The sequence below is a fragment of the Strix uralensis genome, chromosome 5, assembly GCF_047716275.1.
Source record: "Strix uralensis isolate ZFMK-TIS-50842 chromosome 5, bStrUra1, whole genome shotgun sequence".
NCBI lineage: Eukaryota > Metazoa > Chordata > Aves > Strigiformes > Strigidae > Strix > Strix uralensis.
This window is the reverse complement of record NC_133976.1, coordinates 78448964-78476672: the sequence shown is the minus strand read 5'-3', so window position 1 is coordinate 78476672 and position 27709 is coordinate 78448964. Positions and strand designations below refer to the sequence as shown.

General features: G+C 41.2%; 2 protein-coding genes across 2 annotated transcripts in view; one reads left to right on the top strand and one right to left on the bottom strand.

Moving 5' to 3' along the window:
* The window catches only part of SYCP3 (synaptonemal complex protein 3), a 12143-nt gene extending 7402 nt beyond the window's left edge, over nucleotides 1–4741 (top strand). The window contains exons 7-10 of the mRNA XM_074871849.1: nucleotides 549–648; nucleotides 1451–1549; nucleotides 4254–4358; nucleotides 4503–4741. Of these exons, the coding sequence (XP_074727950.1) occupies nucleotides 549–648; nucleotides 1451–1549; nucleotides 4254–4358; nucleotides 4503–4556 (358 nt within the window). The 3' untranslated portion in view covers nucleotides 4557–4741. The remainder of the gene's footprint in view (nucleotides 1–548; nucleotides 649–1450; nucleotides 1550–4253; nucleotides 4359–4502) is intronic.
* CHPT1 (choline phosphotransferase 1) lies at nucleotides 4420–27709 on the bottom strand. Its single transcript, XM_074871847.1, has 9 exons — nucleotides 27379–27709; nucleotides 17787–17934; nucleotides 16649–16790; nucleotides 12981–13065; nucleotides 11291–11422; nucleotides 10782–10940; nucleotides 8525–8650; nucleotides 7946–8056; nucleotides 4420–4582 (listed from the first exon to the last, which is right to left on the bottom strand). Exons 1-9 carry the CDS (start codon nucleotides 27619–27621, stop codon nucleotides 4538–4540), a joined length of 1191 nt encoding a protein of 396 aa, XP_074727948.1. The 5' UTR covers nucleotides 27622–27709; the 3' UTR covers nucleotides 4420–4537.

Sequence of the window (27709 nt, the reverse complement as noted above, 5' to 3'; positions counted from 1 at the left end):
ATTTAATTACTACATCTGATACTACAGGTAGAGCAAACTGAAAAATGAGACAGCTAAAAACTGAAAATCAGTAATATTTGTAACTGTCTTGGTGGTTTTATATATACGTATGTCAAACTTGCATTGACAAAACTTACGTTTACATAGGGAAACTAGAGCATAGTGAACTAATGAATGAGTTAATCAATTTTTCATTATAAACCCCTTATGTTAAAGCCAAAATCTGTCGCTGGGTTAGAAAAACATAGTAAATCTCAGAAAACCTGACACTGTCAGGAAGAAAATTTGTAATTTTTTTTTAACCTGAGTTTTGTATACGAGTGCTGCCTTCTTATGTGTATATAATCACATTCACTCAGAAAGTGTTGTGTGTCTATGTATGTGTGTTCTGTTTTTCAAAACACAGTATTCAGTTATGGCCAGATGTCAAACTAGCCTGTTTATCTATGCCAGCTCTTTTTATTCTGCTCCGTGTGTGTGTTGAATCTTAGCTTTCCTTGTAATTCTTCTTAGCATTTGTCATACTTACGTCTAGTGTCTGTTTATAGGCAGAAGCTCAATCATGAGTTCTCCCAGCAGTTCCTGACTTTATTTCAGCAATGGGATGTAGATGTGCAGAAAGCAGAAGAGCAGGAAGAAAAACTAACGGTGGGTTTCCAGCATGGCCTGAGTTTCACGGTATTTTCATGAAGAGGAAATATTGTTTAGACACTCAAGAAATGTAAAAACACTTTATGTAGGTTAAACAAATGTAGGATTGTTTGCCTTTTGTTTAAAAAAAAATCAAGTTTGGTGGCTCTCCAAATGTTTAAGTTTTGGGATACATTTTAAAGTGAAGAGGGCTGCATTTATAAACTTTATTGCAATTTTATAAACGGTAATAACCGATGCTCTAGGCCAGCATATGGCTTGCAAAAAGCCAAGACCATTTACAGAGAAGAAAGATGTGTGCTGTTCTGTGCATCCAGAGTCTCTGGGTTCAGGGAACAAAGGAGTAAAGGAAAGTAGTTGTCTTTTAGCATGCATTGCTTAAAAATATGCCTGCATATAATGTGTATGAGAATTTGATCACTGAAAGGGGGGGTAGGAGCTATACAATGGAATGTAATCACATGATGTGGCTACTCCCAACACATTTGCGAGTTTTGCTTTTCCCTAGGCAGCACACTTCCCTGGGATACCCTCAAGAACTGCATTGGATAGCAATCCCCACAGGATCTCACAGGGCTAATTCAGGTTGGAAGGGACCTCAGGAGGTGACTCAGGGTTTAATCCAGTCTTCAGTCTTGCTTTCATTAATAAGAACAAGGCTAACTCTCCAGGCAGGGATCTACATTACATGACCCAGATTCCAGTGAAGGCAGCATTTCTGATTTAATAAATGACAATGGTGTTGCTGTCCAAGTGCTTTTGGTTAACTAATGCAATTATTTTTTTTCTTTTGCCTCAGAATATATTTCGTCAGCAACAAAAAGTTTTTCAACAGGCAAGAATAGTTCAGAGTCAGAGACTGAAAACCATTAAGCAACTCTATGATCAATTCTTAAAGGTACAGTAAGTTTTCTTCTTAGAAGGCAGTTGATCCTTATCACATCACTTAAAAAGCTGTATTAATTCAACCTTTATGAAATGCAGAGATTTAAGGTTCATTTAAGATAGTAACAGCCTTGCATGAATATTCATGTTAGTATCTTTCCCTTGTTAAGAACATGGCTTGTTCTCTCTATATATGCATATGGATTAAATCTGTTTAATAAATTATTTAGTTAAATGTGTTCTCACAGGGATCTGATTGGCTCGTCCATTTCAAATACTTAACCACAACCCTCAGAGCATACTTTATAATCAGAACACAGTTTTGTACCAGTTTAAAGGTTATATAGGTCAGTTAAATCATCAGGATTTTGTCTTAATTATTCCCTTAGCTTTTTGATATGTATTTAAAAAAGTGAAACTTGACAATCTATTAAAAATACATCTTAGGCTGCAATTTACTGCTTTTATTACTGCTGGCAGGTGCATCCCCCATTATGAGAATTAGATACCAGTTTTCTTCTGTCATTAACCTTTCTAGCTGTTGCTGCTTCATGTAAGGAAAGTGACCTTTAAAGAAAATCAATTGTAATTCCCTTAAAATTGCCCAGTTAGAATTCCCTTCATCTCTTCCTAAGCAACATTCATTAGAAAGGGTTTTCCTTTCTGTAACCTGGCATTCAAGGTAAGCATTCACTAAAACATCAGCGGGAAGAATCTGATGGAAATACTGATTTATGGTGAAAACAGGCCCGGCTGGATGGTTACGTAATCAGTCCTGTTTAACTTTCCTATTGCTTTATGCATAATTTTTGTATTTGCTGGGAGTCCCTACAAACACCTTTTTTTTTGACAGTGCTTACACAGATAATGTATTTTAAACACACGATTCATACTGATTAACCGGGGTGTGTTTCGATTTGTTGGGTTTTTTTAACAAAGTAGTTAACATACTGGACAGTGGACAAAAAATGATTGTGAGTAGAACTACTCACAAATTTGACTTTTGGTAATAAAATTAAAAAGAAAAAAGGTCTTCCCTGTCATTTTACACTAAGAACAAAACACTTTATTCCCAGAATTTCCTTCCCCCGCTATTTTTCTGAGTAAGGTATTAGAAATCTAAACTGTGAGAAAAATGAAAGTACCCTAGATGATTGGTTTTGTAATGAATGCAGAGGCACAGTACCACAGAGTTGCTGAAGGACTAAGGTTGGAAGGTACCTCTGGAGGTCGTCTGGTCCATCCCACAGCAGGTACAGCAGGGCTGCCTAGAGTCAGTTACCCAGGACTTATGTCCAGATAGCTTCTGTTTATCTCCAAGGATGGAGACTCCACAGCCTCCCTGGGCAACCTGTGCCAGTGCTCAATCACCCTCACAGTAAAAAAAGTGTTTCCTGATGTTCAGAAGGAACCTCCTGTGTTTCAGTTTGTGCCCACTGCCTCTGGTCCTGTCACGGGACACCACTGAGAGGAGCCTGGCTCCATGTTCTTGGTGCCCGCCCTTCAGGTATTTACACACATTGATGGGATCCCGCTTGCGAATACTCTTCTTTAGGCTGAACAGTCTAAGATCTCTCAGCCTTTCCTTGTAAGAGAAATGCTCCTGTCCCTTCATCATCTTCGTGGCCCCTTGCTGGGCTCTATCCAGTATGTCCATGTCTCTCTGGTACTGAGGAGCCCAGAACTGGACCCAGCACTCCAGGTGTGGCCGCACCAGTGCTGGGTAGAATGGAAAGATCACCTCCCTCGACCTGCTGGAAACACTTTGGTCTAATGCAGCCCAGGAGACCAGCAGCCTTCTTTGTGGCAAGGGCACGTTCTGGCTCATGTTAAACGTGGTGCCCACCAGGACGCCCAGGTCCTTTTCTGCCAAGCTGCTTCCCAGCTGGATGACTCCCAGTATATACTGGTACATAAAGTGGATTAAAGTCTGTCAGTTTCTGACAAACCTTAATTTCTCTTCAAGTCACTCCCTAACTGGTCCTTTTTTGAAATTTCAGTTAGTTATGATATGTTTGGGTTTTTTTCAAGTCTGGTAGTTTTGAAAAACAAATCTGAAATAGAGCAACTCTTAGGTTAAGATGGTCAGAATTTACAGAAGATATTACAGAAGCATTAATAAATAATACCTGCTTCAAAATGTCAAAGATGAAAAACTGAAGAGAAGGGTGAGTATTATTTTGATTTTTCTCCTCACGGAAGATCAATAGGTAGAAATCAAGCCTCAGATGAGCTTAACTAAATACAAGTCAAGGAAAATGCAACTATGGGCATACACAGGCATAGCTGTATGTACAAAAGGGAAGATAACCAGCGAGCTTTAGTTGGCTTATGCGGGGAGAAGTATGCAGAGAGAGGGAAATTTAATGGGTTTAAATCAAACTCTTATCATTCCTGACAGATGTCTGTTTAATCTTTTCTTGTAGAACTCTTACTGAAATGCAGGATAACTAGTGGAGGCCTCACAGATGCTGAGTGGAGGGGACTGTTTCCTTCACAGGTTCTATATTGTTTCACGGGGTCCATATTGTTTGAACAGGAATGTAGACTGGAGTACAAAGTCCTGTATAGTTTGTCTGTCAAGTTCGTGACAAAACTCATCAAGTATCAGTGACCACTGCTGCTATAAAAATTAAACTGTAGTCTGAATAATTGTTTGTTTTAAATGAACTCTTTGGCATTGAACAGTTCTGAAATAAGATTATCCTTAACTTCAGAGCATGGAGGAGCTGGAGAAGAGCAATGAAAATCTTCTAGCTGGTGCACAAAGTGAACTTCGCAAAGAAATGGCTATGTTGCAGAAGAAGATTATGATGGACACTGTAAGTATCAGATCTACGAAGTAGTCTAGTTAAATACAAAAATTGAACATTCTATAGAAAAGTCATTTGACATTCATTTAATTAGCTGAAAGGAATCATATTGATATGGCATTTGTTCAGTATTATCTCCTTTTCTTGTAACAGCAACAGCAGGAGATGGCAACTGTTCGCAAGTCTCTTCAGTCCATGTTATTCTGATGGCTCAATGGAGAAACAACTTCTACCTAAGTAACATGATACAAGTATAGGCATTAGCCATAGAGAAGTACGTTAAGATTTAAATGTTTCAAAGTTCCTATTAAACGCTTTCAAGGATTGTTCTAATCTTGTGTCTCATAATGTTGTAAGGACATATATTAATAAATTTATTACTTTGGGGGGGAGCAGTATGGACTCCAAAACATTTACTGTGTCCAATTCAACTACTTAATACTCACTTTCAGTAGGACTGGACTGTTTAAATTGTTACACGTTTTATAATGCCAAATTGTTAACAGCGGGCAGAATTAATAAAAAATGCATTACCCAGATTTTTACATAACTTTAGGCCTTCAGGTGCATTGTGCGAATAGAAGCATTTTACACAAGCTGCAGACTTCAAGATTTTCATAGTTTCAACATTTAGTCTGGCAGCGTATCAGCAGTTATGAAAGTTCAGAGAGTATGACATAGCTCATGTAAGATTGTTTAATGATGTGTATTATGGTAAATTAAATTTACTCTTTTGTTAGGCTAGGCATTGTAGTATCTTTGTATTAGTAAGAGATTTATGAACTGCTGTAATTTGCCCAAAAAGCAGGTTTCTTTAGTTGAATGATGAGCTGAGTATCACAGCTTTATATGACATCTGCTCAAGTAAGCATAATTAAACATTATGCATTCTGGGGTATATAGACCTTGTAGAACCACTGCTAGAAGTAATCTAGCTCATTTATTTAGTACAAGTTATTACAAGTCTTTTGAGATGGAATATTACTCTTTGCAATTCTAAATGACTAGCAATTTAGGGAGGCCTAAGTTTTAAGGATAAAGCATTTATCTTCCATGTATCTCATTATAGTAAATCAGCATGAATGAAACAATCGGCTTAGCCTGCATGCAGTTTGTTTTTACAGAAACTCATTATGCCGGAATATCTACTTTTACAAATTAGGTAGCTCCTAACATATTTAATGCTTAGATTTAATACAGTAGTAGATAAAACAAAAACCATCCACACACCCACACACACAAATGTGATGTTTTCATCATAATGTGTTTCAAAACCAGTCCACACAGATTCTTCTCCTCAGCTCACTAGCATTTTTAGTTCAGAATCAAGTCATTTGGTGATGGTTCTCCAGTTCTGGGAGGCAGATTACTGATGGCTAACTTAGAGAACTTCAGCTGTTAGGCTGCAACTGAAGTTGAACAAAACAACCAGTATGGAGCTTTTTGTTGGGCATCTGCTAGGACTTGGGCAAGGAGCAAACACAGAAGTTACACTGCTAGAATGAGGCAGTACGGGCCTCTGGCAGGTAACGGGTAACTGCATTAATTTGTAACTGTGCTGCTGAGCCTCAGCCCTCTCAGGATATTTAGACAATGCTATGAAATACCGTTAACAGTTTTTGCTTTCTGTCTTCAATACTAAGTTATTTGTTAGTATTGCCTCCTGTTTCTGGTTTTATTTGTTAGTTTTGCCTCATGTTTCTGTTTTTCTGACCAATTTCTGCATTAGTTTCCAATCATCCACATACCTCAATCATATCCTTAAAACTATGTAGACCTTCTACACATTTTTGAGCATTCTGGGGAACGAAACTTTCTCACTCTAAAAAAGTGCCTGTGTCTTCATCAGGTGGTTAATTTGTTTACAGTATTAAGACAAACTGAAATTGTCTTTACCATCTTCTCTTCTATTTGCCCATGGCCTGGATTCTGGCTAAGTTCTTGAGTAGATGCTGTGTCTTTCCCAGCCCCAAACAGGAGTAGTAGGATTCCCTTGGAATTTATATTAGTCCCTTAGAGTGCTCAGTGCTTCGGCAGTAACTGTTACAGTTATCCCTCAAGTGTATCAGTGTATCCTTAGGCAGGAGTGTGGTAGATGGTATTTTATTTCCTCCAAATTTAGCAGACAATACACCACTTTCAAAATTACTTAAACACCTCATGAAGTCTTTTTGAGTTAATGTGCAGCTAGGAAGCTGCAGTGGTTATTTTTAAAACAAACCATAGCATTCTTTATTGTACAGTTCAGGAAGGACTTTATGAACTCACAGCTCAGCTACATATCAGCATCTGAAAATGGTAATGGACACTTACATTCAACAGCTTTTTACAAAAATCATATTCAAATAGTACCTCTTTAAAGGAGCTTAAGCTTACAGGGTTTGTGTTCAAGTTCTGATTTGCTCATACAGATAATAAGCTACTTTCATTCTGCTTTTCTCTAATGACAGCGACAGCCCTTTTGCTAGGCATATTATGTTAGCCAGGGGGTCTTTTCTTAAAAAAGAGGAAGGCTGATAGTGGGCCCGACTTTCTGTTTTGGAGAGTTTTACTATATGTTAGGGTTTAGTTCTGTGCAGTTTTGTTTGGATAAAGTACAGTGATAGCTACAAGACAAATCAGATTATAAGGTAGATGAACACAGCGATAGCAAATATACTTCAGAGGGAATTACATATGGGTGGGTTCCATTGTCACAGTCAAACAGTCACAGTCATTTAAGTTTATCAATGAACTTTGTCATTCACTTGTGCAGTTTCACAGATACAAGTTAGGGTAGGTAAAGTTGGCGTCCTCAAAGTACACAACTACCTATAGTGTAGATTATGGAGTACAATGAGGCAAACCTTATTATGACCACAAAACCAGAAACTGGCCTTGAAAGAAAACACAAGCTACAATTGTATTTAGTAACAGTAGGTTATGTACTTAAATACTAGAGATGCATGAATCCTAAAGGCACTCATAACAGTATTTTGAAATAGAAGAAAATCTTCCTGAGCTATACCTCCTTCATCCTACTGATCCAGTAGCTTGTTCTTTAGAAACACCAGAACAGAGATTAATGAGTAGTTTTGCCTCATGGATGCCTCATTTTACCAGTCTTAATAATGCAGTGCTGTACTCTGACTACTACTTCATAGCAGTTCCAAGAAGACTTTAGAAACTAATGCTAGAAGATTAGTCACTTGGTCTAGGGAAAAAGTGAAATCCCTCTTCCAGTTCTGGTTGGTAGCACCTTGGTTTGCAGTCTACATTCACCAGACCAGAAGTACAGAGTTAAGGTTACCTAACAGGAAATGGCAAAAGGTTCAGATGTAGTATTCATGGTATGAAATAACAGCTGCAATGTCTAGGACACTGTGGCAAACACATCCTGGTTCAAAAGGACTGATCACAACAGAAGCTGCAGGACTTGGTATTTAGTTATTCTAACATCTGGTAATCTCTGGGATAGAGGAGTGTTCTCATAAAACTATTTTCTTGAAAAGCTTAATCTGTCTTCCCCAAAAGAGAGAGGCTGCTTCATTCAACATTCCCCTAACTGCTTCTTCTCTTGTCCTTGACCTATTTAATCAGTCATTATGGTTTTGAACCTGTTCAGGAGCTTGATGAGATGAAATTCTGAAGACATGTATATGAAGATGAGCAGCAATCTGTAGGCATACACCAGTGGCATATCTCAGCATATCAAACAAGGATATGAACTTCAAAAGAACAAAACAGAACAGGTTAAAAAAAATTAAAAAATTGTCCCTACTAAAATTCAGCTATACTTTAATCACAATCTATCCAATGATAAGTTTAACAAGCATTTTAACATATAGAGTGGTCTAGTTTAGGAAAAAAAAACCCCACCCAAAACCCAAAAAAACAAAGAGCACTAAACACTTACAAAGTCTGATAAACAAAGGCTGTTAGTCTGCAGTTCGCAGAATAACTTTAAACAAACCACCTGGAGTAAAGCATAAGCAGAGAGCTCTGTAAATTACTTTCCAAGGAAAGAAAGCCAGTCAGCTCTCAGAATACGTGTTTACATGGTACCCCAGCACTCCCTCTGCGGGGATAGCTGAAAACTGAGCAAGTCAGAAATGGCAGAGCAGAATGACAGGGACACTTCTCAATTCATTCCTTTAAGTATGCTCCAAATAAAAAGTATAAAACAAAACGCTTACCAATGCTATCCATAGAACAATATATTCATCAACAAAACTGTTGAAGTACTGGTCCAAAAACAGAAGTCCTGGCCCAATAAATGCAGTGTCCTGAAGACAGATTTCACTTTTTGTCATGTGAGCCACCTAAGTTTAAAAAAAAAAAAAAAGACACACATCAATGTGACTACCAGAAAACCTCCACCTTCGTTAGGGAAGGGCGAGCCATCCTTACCCAGCAACAGCCTGCTGGCCCGGTTCTTAGGAAGTGATCCGCAGGCAGGCCAAGGGCTTCACAAATGCTTCAGGGCCTGCTGCTCCCTGACAATTTCTTTCCCAAGGACCAACCTCTTTCTAGATTATTCAGTCAGCACACAGCACTTTAATCAGTGATAACAGCTATTTTGAATTATCAGTTGGTATTTTTTGACTTTATTAGGTAAGAAATATGTACATGTCCTTCAGTGTTCTTCTGTAATATGTTACATCTACACCAGTGCACTTTGGCTATTTGCATGGGTTCCCCACTCTATGTTTGCAGTGCTGTATTTGAAGGGAAAGACTATGCAAGTGTATTTCACTTGACATGTTGTTTACCAGTCTAACTTGAAAATACTGGCTTTACTTAGCCAAAAACTAACTAGAAACTAGGCTTTTGCTTAGGTGACAAGACTTGTTTTCACTGTTTAGTAGAGACAGTGATGTACACACAGAGACACTTTACAGAATGACCAAGAGAAGAAAGATTACAGGGGTGCGGGGGGGAAGGAATCTCTTCCTCCCACACACCTTGATCCACCTTTAATCGAGAGGTGGAAGAGGAAATTTTTTGTAAGAAGTTGGAGACCTAATAAAGGACATATGAAAAGTCCATACCAGGAAGCTCAAAAATGGCAGAAGGAAAGTAGTCTAGGTGGCAAGGTTGCCATAAGAAATCACCCTGTCCTTCCTTGTTTCCATGCAATGTGGACACTTGGAAAATGTGATTAAAGTAGTGAGAGGTTCCTGTGAACAAAGTGGTCTCTTAGCATAATATAAATCATGTTCAACTCTACACTGAACAGCAAAATCCACAGACAAGCCTGCGAGTGTCCCAGTCTAAAAACAAGACAAAGCACAAAGGCTTACAGCCAGAGGAGAGCTGACGAAGGCTCCCACCCTAAGCCAGCTAAGGGTGCATCTCTGCTGCTGAAGGGATCTGCTGCAGGGAGCAATTCCTGGCTCACGTCTGGCGTGATGTGCAACAGCTACACAGGGTTAGTGCCCACGGAGTGGCTCTGGCACACCCATACAAACCGCACAGCCCCTGGCTCCTGGCTGCCCTGGGCCTCCGTTTGGTCACACCTTAAGCTTTCACTGCAGTTTTCTCACTCTGGAGCGCCTGAAGGACAAGGCCTCCTGAAATAGTACCAAAACACTGAGAGCTAAACCCACAAAATCCTTTCCCTGCTACCCTTACAGATTTGCTTTGCGAGCAGACTATCCTCAAAGCTACACCCAAAGCATCGAGGGAAACACGCTTTGCTCAGAAGTGTCTGTGAGTGAGCTGACACACACACAGCGATGCCTGCTGGTTACAAGGACCCAGGGGTCCTCTGAACGAGCAAGGGAGCCAAGTGTTTGACAGACGCGGTGAACTGCCTCAAGTTCAACCCTGAGGATCAGTCTTCTTATCAGCATTCTCTCTCTTGAACCAAGTTAGTAGCTCACTAGGTTTAGCTCACTCCTGTTTACCAAGAAAAGGTCTGTAGAATACCTGTTTCCTAGTGTTTGAAAAACATCATGCTGGGGAAAAAAAATTAAAATCAGCTGGCTGGATTGCTGTTAGTAAATACGTAGTAAGGCAGATTTTTTTATTTTTAATCCATTGATGAGGTTTTTCATTACAAAAGACATAAACATAGAAATGTTTATCTCTTCCATTTAATGATTAAATTCCTATTTCAGGTAACTAAATCAGAAGTCACAGCACTGTTAGTAAGGCTTGAGAGACCACAGTTATGATATTAAAGACAGACACTATATTTCTAGGAGAAAGTTAAACAAAACTGGAAGTTCTAACCAATATATTCAACAATAAGTATGTATTTGCGTCAGTGTCATATATGATCTCTCTGTAGGAGCCCAAGTCTAGATCAGTGTCTTGGTCATAATGAAACTGGTAACACAGTGGCAGCGCAGAATGGGAAAACTTGCACAGTGCCCACTGATCCAGCAAGTGTTAAGCCAAGAACCAGTTTAGTTTTAGGAGGTTTAGGACTGAAAGAAGATTCCTTACCACCAACTTCTGTGAGATTTTAGCATTCACAAATCCAAATGTCAAGACATACAGGCAAGAATGTTTTTCAAACAGCTGAGTTGTAGACTTTTTATAGATCATAATGGCCAGTGTGATAAGTAGTCCAATGTGCAGGCCTGGGGAAAGAACACTCGTTCCCTGAAATACAAACGGACAGAAAATTTGTCTTAGGCTTCAGTCACACAGTAAGGTCCAGATTCTATATGTATTGCAAATCCCATTAAACAAAACCAGAGTTGTCAAAACTAAGGGTGAGTCCATTAGCATTATGTCAATGGTATTACTATCCTTTGCAGTGACCACTAATCAATTTTGTGAGAAAATTCATTGCCGGTTCCTGCGAGAGAAGAAATCCAGTAACAGGTAGAGAGAAGGTAGATACTGAAGCCTTTGCTTTAGCCATCCAACACTCATGTGCTTGTCTGCTTAAATACTTAAACAGATCATCTTAAATACAACAAATTATGGGCATACTTAAAGCAACTTACTGCTATTGTAGATCCATTCTTTCCAACCCCTCCGCCAAAGATGACACGGAAGTAATTAAAAAAAGAAAGTGCTGTTCCACACAATATGCCAAAAACTGCCAAGAACTTCAGTTCTAAGCCCACCAAAGGGACCTTACCAGAAAAAACAAGAGAAAGATATTAAAAGTTAAGGATAACACCTTTTTTAAAAAGTGATTTTAAAAGCTACTGGTATCTACTAAACAATTGTTTTATTTGAACTCTCGCTTTCCCAGGAACAAGCTCAGGACAGTGTTTGAAATTTGTTTCCTTACTAAGGAGATGATGAATTTCTTCTGTAATGTTTAAACTCAACTTCTGAGTACTTAAGTTCCGGTCTTGGAATTCAGCTAGATCTTACTGTTTGTCCTTAGGATGTTCTTCAAATATTTTTACAACATAAGCAAAAACTTGAGACAGACTACTGCATCACCAAGGCGTGGGAGGGGGAAGGATAGTTCCTTCTATTTCACTGGGTAACACAACACTGAATCACAGGAAACACAAACACCATCTGCCTGCTTTGTGTTTTGGTACATGTTATTTGTATGCTGTATCTTTGCAGTTAGAATAGTCTCCAGATACAAATTTTAATTAAACAGTTACCTTTCAGAATCAATTGCAGTTTCAAGGAAACTTCCAAAGGCAGCAGAGGATTTAAAAAAAAAAAGAAGTAGTAATAAATTGAAATCATCGACTATATTTTTGAATATAGATTGTTTTGAGATACAGCATAACTACCACAGATTTCAATACTGAAGAAAAATCAATCATAATTAAAGTCTAATGCACCTACTTTATTTTTCAAGATGAAAATAAGCTCTTTGAAAACAGAACAAAAGCAGGATGGGGAAAGGAAATGAAGTTTAGCTAAACATTTAGTTGCCGAGTAAATTTATGAATTAATTTGAATTACTTGGTGGTTTATATTTAGATTAATTTGCACTGGTTATCAATAGCATGGAATGGTCTCAGCTCTTCCATGTGCTATAACCAAGCGGAACTATACATTTATGAGTAAAGAAAGGTTGAAGATGTTAGTCTAATATACTTTTGATACTGTCCACTGAAGTGCATCTTTAAAGATCAGAATAAAAGCCAGAGATCAGGAAATGCTTCTGGAAAGAACACATTTCTTGAAATATAGATATTAACATTTATGTCAGCTGTGACATAACTGTTAAAAATCAGGACATCTCCACTGGCACATAAATATGGATTACTTAACCAAAAACCCCCTAACTCCATCCCATGGTTTTGTTAGATTAAAGCATTTATTCTGCAAATTTTAAAATAAAGCATCCTATAAGTCATTTAACAGAACAGAAGTGTATGTCTTACAATAAAACACAAAAAAAACCCAAACCCAGAACGAAAACTATTTGTTAAAGCTTAAGTATCTGCAGAGTATTAGTTCCAGATCAGAAGTGGCAGATGGGGTCTTTTTTCCTCTACGTAGCTCTAAATTTGTGCGTAGGAAGTCACACCATTATACCTAAGTTAACTACAACATAAAATTAACCTACATTTGTACAATAAGCTAAACCAGAACATTAGACAACTAGTAGGTGTTGATGGTACTTGCACAGGATAGCTTCAAATACCATCAGAAGGTGAACACTTAACAGGAACTGAATACTCAACAGGAACTCCGAATACTTAATTCACTTACCTTATGGTCCCATATTGCTGTGCCACCATATGCAGATATCAAGAGCAGCATTGTTATGGCTATCTGAACTTCAGTTACATCAACTCTATGAAGGAAAAAAACGGAGGTTTAGTTAAGGAAGAGGTCTTTTTGCCATAAGTGTAAGGCGGGCGAGGGGGGAAACCAAAACACAGCGACTTTAAATTATCTCCTTAAAAGTACTTCAAGTTACATCAATGTATATAGAATATGATTTTCCTTGACTGAGAAAGATACTTTATATGGAGGCACACATCTTTGGTTAAGATTTAAAACTAAACATATACTCCTTATCTAGAGCAAGCTACATATAACTGTAATAGGGGGAAAATCTTTAATGAATACATTGTTAACTATTTGACAATTCTGTATAAATTTACAGAGTTGTTGCTGTGTAAGCATCAAATCAAAATCAAATCAAAGTTTAAGGCAAGCTCATAGTAAATGAAATCAAACATTCCCATTAAAAGCATATCATATAAAAGTATGGACCGTGCAGGCTGGGACAGAAGGGATTTCTTTAAGCCATCGTATCATGAAAACTTGACAGATACAGCCTGCAAAACATAAGGGCAGTATTTTGAGGACTGAGTCAGTGGATAGCTAAGCATCTGTCCTGCTTCAGAGGACATATAATTGATATCTTGCTTTTTTCCATAGAAAAAATTTTAAGATAGGTGGCCATGTATGCCCCCTAAAGTCTGGACTCTGTATTCCATCTTGTTCATTCTCAGACAATAGAGCCAAATTCCTTCTTTCTGTATTTGATTGATGAAATTTTTTGAGAAGAGCTGAATACATTAAAAAAGTTAAGAAGAGGCTCAAGAGAAAGATTTGGTATTTTTAATAAAGCTTTAAAATACATTAAAAAAAAATAAGGAAGTGTACTTCTAAGTACCTAAGGTACTGGTTATGCTACTGAAGGTTTTAAGACAGGTACCTGATCTTTGTTCTGAAGTCACCAGCAAACAGGGACAATGGATGTTTAAAATACAACATTTCCTTAAGCAGTTAGAATAAATTTGGTGTTTTAAAATATTATGACCAAAGTCAACATGTATCATTACTTGCTTTGCACGTGGACTGTCTGCACAGGAAACTATTTCTAAAGGGAGATAGGAATCAACATTGGCTAACGGAAAACATTTATCTGATCTTGATAATCACAGTAACACTAAACTCTCTTTTCATCAGAAAGATAGTGATAAAATCTGATTGAGTTTCATCACAAGCTTCAGACTCTTAGTCTTAGAAGAGCCAAAATTTAAGCTGCAACTAGATGACGTGCTGAGGTGCTCGGCACTGTCCAAAGCTGTTGGCATGGGCAGTCCTCCCCTTCCTACACCGTTGCGCTCCCTCACCTGTACTAGCTGTTGTGCCCATCGGGCTGCAGGGTGAACCAGCTGACCCTGCTACCCCCGTAGAGGCTTTTAATCTTCTGCCCATTTCATGCATTGGCTTGAAAGCGGGTGACAGTCTGTGCAGGGGAGAAAGGGGACAGTGCTGTGGGGAGTTAGCTCTTCCCTCTCTACCAGGGATGGGGTGTTCCACCTGCCCGGACGTTGCTGCAGCTGCGCACTGAACTTGCGTGTTACGTCACGCAAAAGTGTCCATATGCAACTGTTCAGAGTTTGTGCTCTGTACTACTAAAACCTATATTTCTAAGCTGTACTGCACTTGCTGGTGGTGGTGACGGGAGGAGGCTCAAACTTGAAGTTGAGTCATTATATGTGCCAATGTTTAGTAATTAATTTTACAGAGGCTCAGACAGTTGGTTGCAACACAGTCCAAACCGAGAGTCCGAAGATTTTAATCAGACACTGTGCTATGTTCTACCTAACCTGACAGTGGCACAGTACTCAGCTGCTCTGATCCTTCCTGGCCATCACCGCTAGGACTCTCTCATCTGTCATTTGACTTCTAAAACCAAGTGCTGCTAATTCAGGAACAGCATCAGTGAAAGCTTCCATCTGGGTTAAGTATTATCATATTTATAGTAATATACTACTGCCTTAATTTAGATTCTCACCTCTACACTTAAGATAAATAAAATTTTGAGCCTTGAAACAACTCTGACCTGTTCTCACTAAACAGAAATAAGTTATCTTGGGGAAAAGTGTCTATTGAACTTCAGACAGTAAGCATGAAACCCCAGGCCATTCTGAACTGCTTGTGCTATGCACTATCACTGTATTTACGTAGAAGCCATTAATTTTTTTAATGAAGAAGTTTTTGTGGCATTGGAGCCTCAGTGCCTTCCTGATGGAGGGAAATCATTCTCACCTTTTATGCAAGAATGACAGGCACAGAAAAGCAATCATTGCTGCACAATCCCAGAGCTCATGGCATAGTCCATCTCCCTTCATTGTAGTCCACTGTCAGGTACAGAAATTAACCTATTTCAGCCATCACCCTAAAGCATCTATTTTTGTTTACAGCACAAGATGTCCTTTAAAAAAAAAGTAGGATGGGTAGGCAGGTAGAAGAATTAAGAGTTTGTGTGGTAAAATGTACTATCATCAAATAAAAAAAGAGCTCTTAGCATTACCACAGAGACAGCTTTGTTTTGATTCAGACATCAAACAGTATGCACGAATAGCTGATCACCAGCCTGTGTGCCCAGCGATGCTCGGATTTGCTAGGGTGCTTTTTCCAGGTCAGAGCTAAGTAGGATTATAAACAGGTGACTTAGCAAGTGACTGGGATTTGTGGAAGGGTAGCCTTCATCTATCACATATTTCCAATTTTGCTGCTACAGAAGTCTCTGATATTTTCTTCTTTTCAGAAATCTTTACTAAAGTACAGCTCGTTATTTTAAATCGGCAAAAGGCCATGGCTAGGCACCACCACAGCTGTGGGAGGGTGCAGCAATCCCCACACTATGAGGAGTTACATTGCAATTGTTACCTTCTACATAAATGTCATGCCACCTCCTCCTACACTGCAGCAAGAACAGATGAAATTTCTACCAAGTCATAAGCAGCATCACAGCAATCTCTAGAACTGTGACCTAACACAAAACCTAAAGGACATCAAAGCCAATATGAGCCAGATTAAAAGCAAAGCCCCCATATAAACGTGGGGTAATTCTTCAAGCACTGACATAGCTCTGTGGAACTCCTTGCCTAAGGATGCAATGGATGCAGAGTTCATTCAAAGGAAGAATGAAGATGTCTATGGAAGGGAAACCCATGAGCAGGGGAATTCCTCTAAAAATTCATGTGGTTCGGAGTCCCCTGGGCTGAAACTGTTCTGTGGCTGGGAGGTTACAGAGGCAGGTACTGCATATGCTTGCTCTGTCCCTGCTCCTACACAGAGCACTTGGTTACCCTGCAGGCAAGACCCCTCTGGCCTAAGCCTGCATGGTGCTTGTATGGGTTCTGAGAACAAATCCGCGGACAGAAGAGCCAAACGTATGCAAAGAAAACACACACAGCTAGAAATCAGCTGCTAAAAGAACAAGTCCTCTACTTGGTATTATGCAGAGTCTTGAAGTTCTTGCCAGGTAAAACACGAGTCTGCTAGGGTGGAAGGGAGATGAGGAAGAAGGCAAGAGGAAGTGACAGCAAGGAAAAAAACAAGAAATGGAAATCAAGTAGCTAGCAGTCTCAGACATTAAGCCACATGTATTTCTAAAGATACCTACTTACTTTCCAAACCTTAGTATGCCTGATACATATGTCTGCCAGTGAGCAGAATAGAACATGAACAGCCCCACAAAACAACAGAAAAACAACCAGTCAGGATTTGTTCCTAGTCGGATTGCTATGCAGGGTCCAAGGACAACAAAAACTGAAAAGCAGAAATGAACATGTTAGTCATATAACCTCTGCTTGCAGTTAAGAGAAATAAAACAAACAAACAAAAAAATCACAAGGCATTTTACACTACTATAACAAAGCAATGATATGACTGATACTTTACTGAGTAGCTCACCTCAGGGACAGTCCTGGCAGGAGAGACCAAAACACAGGACTCCTTTTCTTCCAAGCAAGGGCCCTGCCTTCTAGCCTACAGTGGTGGTTCTCTCTTCTTCTGGCCTTGTCATCTCCTGTTCTTTGCAACACTGACAGCTTCAACTGAAAGGCCCAGCTCAGAGAGACTGGTAGTTGCACTTCTCTGGGAAGTGAGGCATAAAGAATGTACCAACTCCCAAGGCAAATGTTTCAGCCATTAAACTTTTACAGAAGTACAGGCGTTGCCACCACCCGCAGCTAAGTTATGGAAAGTAAAACTATGCAAGGCTTACTTTTTAAGGACTCTAAATCAACTTTTTTTATTACTAAACTGATATTTTGGCACCTCACTCCTAAGGTGGAATCCTTAGTTTCACATGCCAACACCAGTCTTTTAGGTCCTTAAAATCCTTTATTAGGCATCACCTGTACCCTACTGGAAAACACACGCTACGTATAGTAAAAAATCTCTAAGCACGCTTTTATGGCATTCTTTGTTCACCATCTAGCTGCTTCAAAGAACACTGTATGTGAAGATGCACAGTAAGAGCAGAACGCACGTTACCCAACGCCTGCTAAAGGTACTTCTGAAACACCCTCCCTGATACTGGTCAGGGATGCAAAGGTCAGGGGCAGCCTTGGCTGCAGTGACCAGGAGATGGTGAAGTTATTCTAAAAGAAGGGACCATGCTGACCCTCCTCTGAGGAGGTGGTTGGACTAAATGATCTCCAGATGTCCTTTCCAACTTCAACAAATCTGTGATTAATCATCTCCTCTTGAAAACAGGTAACTTTATTAAAACTAGCGTGGGTAACAGTAGGTTAAGACTACCTGTGGAAATAGAGTCGCAACCATGATCGAAGAGTTCTCCCAGAGGAGAACTACTGTTTGTTCTTCTGGCTTGCTTCCCATCGATGGCATCCAGAGACTGGTAGATAAAAAGTCCTAATGCACCCAGGATGTATGCCCAAAAAGGTGCCTGAAAGAGATTCACATAAAAGGTCACTAGGCAGTTACCCATTTCTTAGCTGATAATCCATTTAATTAAAGGTAAAATATTGCTCAGCACAAACCTCTACTACATTGTGCTACTTGTTACTTAGTTAATGATCCAACCAAATTCCTTGCGCTAATCTCTACATGAATTGTAGTAACTGCTATAATGAACTACACCAGCAAAACACGGGTCCTTCTATTTATTTAAAAAACCACAAAACCCAGAAAAACTTTAACCTCTCTTCTGCATCAACCGACTTATTTTTCTACCTTAAACCTACAGTATTTCTGTATTTATTTGTATTCTTTGTGCTGAAAAATGTTATGAAAATAAAATTACTCTTTAAAACAAAGTAGTAGCAAGGCACTTACTAAAGTTCTCAGCTGTTTATGCAACAGACGTAAATCTGAGCAAATCATCTAAGCAACATATACACATAAAAAGCCATTACCTTTTACTAAATAAAGACTTCAGCTTTCAGGAAAGAGATTTTTTTGCAACATACAAAAATTGACAACACAGGCACTTTGGACAAGGGTTTGAAGAAGTTAAGTCATTCACTAAATACAAAGAAGCAACTATCTACTTAATACAGAGTATCAGAGTTTCCAAGCTGTGAATCAGTTACGTTAACAACCAGTCTTCAGTTCAAAGGAACTGTCCTTCAGCAGTACCTTTCAAAAGCATTATTTTCATAGGCACAGTCAGTATGTCTTTGTCTAGGAATTAGTTTTTACTACACATGTCTGCCAGTGAATGGAATGTAAATATATTATAACTAATATAAAATTATTTATAATACCTATTGAACAAAATACAGGTAACATTTGCCTCAAGTAGTTTCGAGTGGTATCCTTAACATTTAGAAGCACTGTTCACAAAGAGAGTCAAAGTTAGGTATAAATGCTGGAAATGCAACTTGTAGGTTAAACAAGTGAACAGCCACAGGCAGTCACAGAGCCAAACCCTTCCCCACTCCCAGGTGAGGGACAGCTGCTGTGCCTCTACACCTCTGCAATTCCTCTCCTGTGGCACAAACAGACCAACATGATTACATGTATTTCCTAAGTCCAGTAAAGGCTATTAAGCAGATTTAGACAACAGATCAAATCTCACTGAGCTGAGATTTGTCCACACTCACATAAACCCAGTGACACTGCTGGGAAAAAAGGTAAAATGACAGTTGCCAACCTGTTCATAGGTAGGGACAGGAGAAGGCAGCAATCAGAATGCAGATGAGGTGAGCTGCTCCTCCAGACATTGTTTTCTCATCATTATTATACTCACTGACTTGGTTAGAAAAAACTTATGCCTCTGGTTAGACTGATCCCAAAACACATCCTTCCCAAGAACCAGCATGCTTAAGGGAGACTGAGTTCTGAACAGCTTTTCTGCTGTTATTTAAGACTTCCTCATGTATTCAAGGCTGGCTGATACACTATGTTATGGCTTAGTTTTGTGCTTTTAATACGGAAACAGTATTGTCAATGAATTTATGATTTTCCTGCTACCCAGTATTTGGATAATTTCATTACTAAAACATTCCATCATTTAAACTCAAATGCTTGGCTTCTTCACCCAGCTTTGAAGCAAAAAACAGCTACAGGTGGATAGTCTGGATTTGTATGTACATAGAAATCTAGAAAACTTAGAAAATTCTTCAGAACTGGCAAGGCCATCTTTCCCCTTAATCCAAGGAAACTAAGAAAAATTGTAATCACAGATCATGCTGAAAGCCTTGAGCAGGTGAAAGAGGATGACTACATATTCTCATTCCAATGGACATTTAGCGTACTGGTACCTGACAACCCTTTCAAAGATCACACTGTAGAAATCCAGGTCAAGTGATGACAGCAACACGTTTGATATTAACCAGTGGAATTAGTTGAGTTATTCAGGTTTCTTCTCCCTTGTCAGTCCACTTAAACAAAGGAATTTTATGTTGGAGAATGGGGCTAAACCAGGGAGCAAGTTCTTAGCCATCTTTTGAAAAAGTTCCTCTCCTCTGACAAAGGGGGAAGGACAGAGCCTGTGGACAACAGGAGGAGCCTGCTGTCACCCTGGGTTCGTGGATCACTGAGAGCTAAGTGGAGGAACAGAGAGCTCAAGGGCCTCTCCTGGTGCAAGCTCACTTGCTCAGACGTTCTGCAGGCAGGGAGGCAGCGGCTACCTGTTGGCCCCCATTCTTGCTCTCCACCTTTCCAAAACACGAGGGCTGTCAGCTGCTGCTCAGGTATTTCAAGGACATAAAAGCACAGTTAGGACCCTGTGGAAGCTAAGATCATTTTAATTGTGATATAATCCACATACTAAAGCTACCACAGTACCTGTACCAGCTTTTTCAGAATAACTTTGTTGTATGGAGAATAACGGATACTCTCACAAGGCAGCTCCTAACACAGACTTATGAATGAACCATTATGAGCAGAAAGGCTGGGAGAAACGACTGGTTCCACTGTAGTCCTTTGAAGTAGTATTTTAAAGGCATTCCAAATTTTATCACTGATATTAGTGTGAGGTGCCACTAAAGTAATCTGCAGTGTTTTACGAGGTGTCCTTACTGTGACATCTACTAGTTACAAAAAGACAGCTTGAGATCTACTGAAAGTTGTCACGCTCATCCGTGGATTTTGGCAAGTAAACCAGGCTGCACCTGGAAATTTTGTCCAGGACACCACTGGTTTTTCGGTTGCATCAGCCTCCCCTCCTTTTGCAACCATTTACCTGTAACTGAAAAAGATTTTAGTTTGCTTTAAGGTCATCAGGTTCTCCATATCATGGACAGAAGTTGACTGTATACAGTGCTAAATATGCCAGACAAATTCCTTACCCACTCCACACTCACCCCCCACCATGTGGGGCACATCACCAATTAAGTCAAATACCAGAGCACGGGCAGTTTTTTTTTATTCAACAGGATTATTTCCATAGTTGAAACACCAGTCAGGAACAGAAACCTGTTATGGTACATTTTTTTTATCATTAGCAGTAGTGCTGTATGTTTGGTATTACCACAGCCTTTCAAAATGCAAGCTCCATGAGATACAACCTCAATTCTAACCAAAAGAGAAGGCTTGCATGCTGGTTACTGTAGTCAGTTTAACGGAAGTTTCCATAACCCACAGAACATGATGAAAGAATTCTTGTTCAAGGTAACATCATCTACATTTACCTTACTTCAAAACAAGTGTAACACATTAAATGTAAAAATAAGCAAATAAGTCAGCTTCAACTTAAACTTCTCTTGTTAGATCTTTTTGACAAAGCAATGGCTTTTGTCGGGTTGCACGTTATAGTACAGGTATTATCATTAAAACTGCTGATCCAAGTCTGTTTGCATTAGCTCCTGCTGGGAGAAATCAAAGCAATGGTTCCCCCAGACTCCAAAACTAAAACACTCTGCTCCTTAATGATCTGGAAAGAGGGGGAAAGTTTTCATCCTTTTCCCAGCAAGGATCATTGATATCCATTAACACCTGTAGCGGATGCATCTGTATACCCGCAGCTGCGGAGCAGGGAAGAAGATCCTAGTAAGAACAGAGCAACAGGTGTCAGAGAGCTTAGAAACACAATCTGGAGCATTTCACCCCTAGGCTGTCAGTTCAAATTTAACCCAAAGTGGTAATAACCAAAGGTCACCTGTGATCAACTATGCAATTAGCAGAGTAAATGGATGCTCTAATGTTTTAATCAGTAAAATACAGTTTTCCAAACCACCAAAGGTGCACAGAGGTTTCTGAAGTTCCTAATAACCACAAATTCTCTCTGCTATTTGTCCTCTCAATACATCTGCCATCTCCTCCGCCTTCTCACACGCCTGGCTCTCCATCCAGGGATGTCCCCTGCTGGCTTCCCACACTGGACCCAAGTAGTTTGCAAATTAGAGAAGTGGGAGCATTTGAGAATGCTGACACAGCTGACAGACTCAGCAGAAAGGTCAGGAGGCTCCCAATAATCATCAGCTTTTCACTGATGAGGTGTTTATTATCTCTGCCCAAAGTTATATCCTGTCCAAGTAAATGTATTATTTGGCCAGAGCTAGATGCTATTCGTGTGGAACTGGAAGAGACACAAACCTGGGGGAAGAGGGAGGGGGAGGATGCTTCTCTGCTTCAATTAAAAAGGTTCTCTGAAAGATGATACAGCCCCAGAATCTTGTCACACACAGATTTGGTACAGCAGGTCTGGTCACCTACTGAACTAGAGAGTGTCAAAACAAAACCATGTGCATATAGTGTTTGACAGTATGTGTGGCATGCCTCTCCTTCAGGAAAAAGTGTAGGTTGAACAGCAGTCCTTATTCTTCTGCTCCTGTGATTCCACCCCACAAAAGAGCACAGACAGCTGCAAAAGACTACATGTGCCACTTATTTCAAGCAAAGCTCTCAAGCCCAGAGAATTCAACAGCTCAGGTATTTGCCATATTTAAAGATTCAGCCCCCCTTAATTACTCATCACATTTAGTCATAATCCCATTTCCTCAATCCACAGCTACTAATTTTGCCCTCATTTACATGGCCCCTCACGGGAACAGATCCAGAATAGAGACATTTTTACTGGACTCCCTCCCTCTTCCCCCCAAACATGGGTGATTTCCCCCACTTCTGTTTGGCACAAAGCAGTATGTACAATTGTACTAACAGCAGGAGAGGGGAAGGGGCTGTTTAAACCTGCATTACAGCAGGGAGAGAGGGCAGGAAGGAACAAAACAAAAATAAGAATCAAATAATCACGCTACAGCCCAAGTGCATTTCATGCATATCAGGGACCCCCAGCATTGCTTTAGCATCCTCCTCTCCCCAACAAGCTCCTTCTGAAAGAGCTCCTGTCCTTCTGTCTCAGGGTTCCTGAACCTTCGTTGTCTTACTTTGTGCCAAATACCTCTTTTCCCATTCACTACTAAGTGCTCCATTCTTCACTTGCAGGTATTGGCTGGATTCCCTACCCCACTCAGTGCTTCACACTTCTCCTCTACCAGGTCAGGGGCTTAATGCTTCTTCCTTCACACACCCACGTCCCCAGTACACACCAGCTGCTCCAGTTCACCCTCTTTTCTACTTCTTCATTCTCTCTCCCACAAAGCTCAGTTGTGCCCTTGCTGTTTACATAATGTCATGCCTGTCAACATCTTCCCCTCATTTCCCCCTCTGACAGGAAAAAAAATCAAGACAATCTCTCTTTCAGTTTAAAAGGTGGGTTGTGGGCTTTTTTTGGTTGTTTGTTTGCGGGGGGTTGTTGTGGGTTTTTTTGTAAGGAAGTTTTTTTAAAAAGAGAGAGCAGCAGAGGACAGCACCTCGCCAACGTTCCTCTCCCTCCAGACAGTTAATAGTAGTGCTAGCTGGAGCCACCCAGACCCTCCCCTCTGCTTTTTGGTCTCCCTAGATGTATGGCTTTCTAAATAGCACTTTCATCAAGGTATGGTACCCTTTAACAAATTCACTACACCATTTCTTAAACAATTCTATAGAGCTAGCTATCACAAGCCTCCCTTCCCTCCCTCTGCTCTCTGCATGAGAACCCTTGAGCCCCCACTCCCTTTTGACATCACTGCCCAAAATACAAATCCATAACCTGTGCTCTTCTCTTCCTGTCTTCCTCTATTCCCAGTAACATCCAGGAAATGATAGACAACAGAAACGAAGGCTTTAAAACAAACCAAAGAAATGAGACATGATGGAACCTAAGAAGCTGAGAGCAAGCAGGACAAGTCTTTATCACTGGATGAAATCTACTCTGATCAGTTTGGGGGGCTCTTTGCTTAGAACCTGCTGTAACAGCTACAAGATTTTTTTAAAATTCAATACAAAGTAATAATTACTGTTAGCATGAACTTCTGTCCTAAAATTCTACCTTCCCATGGTATTTTTGAGAGACATGTGGCTAAACTTGAAGGATTACTGAAGCTAGGTCCTTCCATGAGCAACCCTGAAAGTAGTTGGATCAGAGTTTCCTTTCTCCCTTTTGAAATGATTGAGAATTGTGTTTAGCCAATTTTCTTCCTCGTGTTGATGCAAGAAAAAAATTAGCATGACAGTTTCCCCCAGAATGGGAAGGGGTATGAGAGATTCACCTGCAAAAAAAACCTAATAAAGTAACTGCAGCTACTTCAGAGAAGTCAGCTGGCAGTGAGGCAAAACAGTTCACTGTTCACAGTTCACCTAAGAAGTGCTCCTTGTACAGTCTAATACAGCAAATACACACTGTTCATAATTAAAGTCTGCAAAAATTTTCATTCCTAAATATCTTATAATTAGCGTCAAAAAACCCACAACAAAACAAAACAAAAAACCCCAAACCCCAGCCTGCACTCACAGTGAAGAAGGTATTTCAGCCCTCCACAGAACATGAAAGGTGCAGGTAGTGTCCTCCCTACCACCACACCTGGTGTAGCAGTCCTGTATATTATTTCTATAGATTACTGTCCTAAATTACACAGAGTAGGGAAGTGGACAAACACTCCAGACACATGGATTTTAGTTATGACAGCACTTGAGGGGTGCAATCTGCTAATGGCTTAGCTACAAATACGAAGGCTTTTGCTGAAATGTGCATTTACAGGGGACGGTAGTACAACCATGTTCCTACCAGACAAGAAGGCATTACTGAAGCAGACAATATTTTATAAAGCCAAAACATATTGCACTAGTCAGCAACAAACTGGCTGTTAGTGGCTGCTGATGCTGATGAAACTAAAAAGAATAGTGTATAAGGAAATAACTGCTACACAGACAACAAGGGTCCATTGTATGCTTTTAGACATCAATTACATTGTGTGTGGGGAGGGAAGTATTATTAAATTGTGGAATTCACTGCAATAGGACATAACGGAAGCTGAAAGTACAGATGGGTTCAAAACAAATAATTCAAAAGGCAAAATCATGAGGTGGAAGGTGTCTGTGGAGAAACAGATCCATCAGCTGTTGTTCTAGCAAGTAACCTGCATAGAATCCCTCACCAAGAAAACCCTATACCACAGTCTTTTGGCAGCTGGAAGGGTATACTGGGGAAAGATCTCTTTTCTAAGCATCTGCTAGCAGCTACTCTCCAGTCTTACTTGTTTTGGATGGTTTGTACAAACATTCAGTGTTTTTAATAAAGGACTAATAGAAATGGCCCACTTAAGACTGGTTAGGGAAAAAAAGAACCACACAAACCAACTCAAACACCCACCAGAACCTCAAACCTGCTTGTTATTTTATCTGAGTCTTCTATCCAGCGGTCCTACACTACCACCAAGAGAATATAAGAAGTTCTTGCTAGTCCATCAGCTTATCAAGACTTGTTCATGAATGGAAGAGGTGGCTTGGCAGTATAGAGAGGTGATGTTGAAGTGCACTATGCTATTAGTTCATTCTGTGATTCAATCACCTTTAACATCATTTTGAGTTCCACCTTCCTCCTAGCCCTTCCAGTCTAAACACCCAAGTCAAAAGCACAAAGTAGATATTACAACAGTACATATAGCACCTATCAGTGTTGTAACAGTTGTAGCTTTTTAAAAAAGCCATCCAGACACATGACATCTTCGGCAGAAGACAAGCTGAGTCACTAAACAAGCAGAAGAGATATAATGATGCCCGAAGTGATGCAGCAAGAGAAAGTAAGGGCTATTTTCACTGGGAAGAGGCAACAAAAAACCAATAGGATAAGGAGTCTGGCTTTACACTACGTATTTATAAAGGATATACTGACACTTGAACAAGGAAGTTTAGTCCAAACTGTAGGTTCTTATAAAATTCAGCTCCCACAATTAAAAAAAAAGCAGTAAAGTTCCTAAAACTCAACCTAAGATTCCTGGAAAGAGTAATTCTCTGGATGTCTGCACCACCTTTTTCTTTTTGTACAGGATTCTGCAAGGGAAAAATAACTTAAAACTTACTTTCTCATTTGAGTTTTTTTTTGAATAGCAAAGAGAAGATGCTAAAATGAACATCCAGACAAATAGCTGGCAAACAATTGATATCTACATCACAAAACTAAGTGAAAGGTAGCAGTTCCACAAGCATTTTAACACTGAAAGTGCCACTAGAAGACAATCTGAAGTTTCCAACCATTCATGCTCATCTCTATCCTCCCTGCTCCTACTGCCTGCAACACCACTGACTCTACCTGGTGATGCAAATCAAGGAAGTGATTAGGGCTAGACCAAAGCAAAGTTCATTTTGATCTGGATCAGCTTCCTGATATGCCTGACACAAACACCTCTGCAAACACAAAGCGCAACTACAGAAAAAGGGTGCTTCCATCAACAAGAACACTCACCAAAGTATATCTAAGTTATTAAAAAAACCCAACCAACCACCACCTCTGCCATTAGGATTTAAGCCCATCAGAACACAAGAAAAACAGTCACCCTTCAAGATATTTTACAATTTCACAAAGCAGTTTTCCCCTGATATTATTTCCCATCCTAACTACCATGAAGACTGTGGCTGTGAAACTCGTAACAGGCTGGGAAGCTCTGACAGACCTCCTTAAATTGTCAGAGGCAACCCAGTTGTAGGCAACCCAGTTTAAGTGACAGCAGCATCAGCCCACGTTAACAAGCCGGTTTTCCCTCCAGAAGCCAAAGCAATTAAACGTTTCCCACGCGAGGATGGGAAGCATTTGAGCCACTGACATCTAACACATCTGCAACACAACTGAACCTCGACTCTGAACTAAGCGATGCTGAAGTGGTGTCAGCCATGCCCCATGGCCAGCTCTGCCCTGCCCCTTGGCACATCCCGCACCCTCCCTCCTGGCCGGCTGCTGCTCCTTCCTCCACGGCCCCTCTGCTACAGCCTTCCTCTTGGGAAGGGAGTTGACACAGCTTACACCCCCTTCCCAGCACGCTGCCCGAGCAGAGGTGCACACATGGGACATAAGATGGTCCCTGGCAGAGGCCGGGTCTGGCCTGGGCCAAACAGCCGGTGAGAGCCCCATCCCCATGGGGACCTCCGGTCAGCGAAGGGCCAGGGAGGAGAGAGGAGCCCACTGAAACTCGCCGTTTTACGCGATCCCCCACATTTCGGTATTCAAACCTTAACACCCACCTCCAGTTTGACCCCCGCATCCCCGCTCCCCTGATTTCTTTAGGCAAACCCCCAGTGCTACCGTAGCTCTCCCTCCCACGGGAAGGGCCACGCGTTATCACGGCGGCGGAGCCGCGAATGACAGGGCACCGCCAGCGACAGGGCACCGCGCCCCGCGGCGGGCCCGGGCCCGAGCACTCCGGGTACTGCCAGGAGGTGCCGGGGCGGCTCCCCCTCAGCGGCCGCCCGGGGCCGAGCTGCGGCACCCGCAGGGCTGGAGGGCAGAGGGGGCTCCGCGAGGCGGCGGCCGGGGCCGGGCCCCGGCGAGACCGCGCCGGGAGGAGGCGGTGGCGGGCGGGGGAAGGGGTCAGGCTCTAACGGAGAGGCGGCGGCGGGCCGTGGCGGGCGGTACCTGCTCGGTGGCGCTGGGGCAGCAGGCGATGAGCGGCAGCGCCGTCAGGCAGTTCAGCAGGAGGCCGCCCAGGGTGATGGCGTTGGGGGCCAGCCCCAGCGGGACCTGCTCCACCAGCCAGCCCCAGTACGGCTGCAGCCACGGCTCCAGCAGCGAGCGCCCGGCCGCGCTGTAGCGGTGCTGCTCCAGGCGCTTCAGCTGCGCCGGGCTGAGGGGCGCGGGCAGAGCCCAGGACACGGCCATGCCGCCGCCCCGCCGCGGGGCCCGCCGCTCGCCGCGCACCGGACGGGACCGGGGTCAGGCCGCCGCCGCCGCCCGGGGCGGGGCTGAG

Excerpts from the sequence above, each read along its gene's own strand:
- CHPT1 (XM_074871847.1), bottom strand. The coding sequence starts at position 27,621 with ATGGCCGTGTCCTGGGCTCTGCCCGCGCCCCTCAGCCCGGCGCAGCTG. Across the intron at positions 10,941-11,290 it reads AGAATGGATCTACAATAGCA|GGAACGAGTGTTCTTTCCCC; the intron begins GTAAGTTGCTTT and ends TTTGTATTTCAG. Across the intron at positions 4,583-7,945 it reads CTCATCAAGCTCCTGAACAG|GTAGAAGTTGTTTCTCCATT; the intron begins GTTCAAAACCAT and ends CATGTTACTTAG.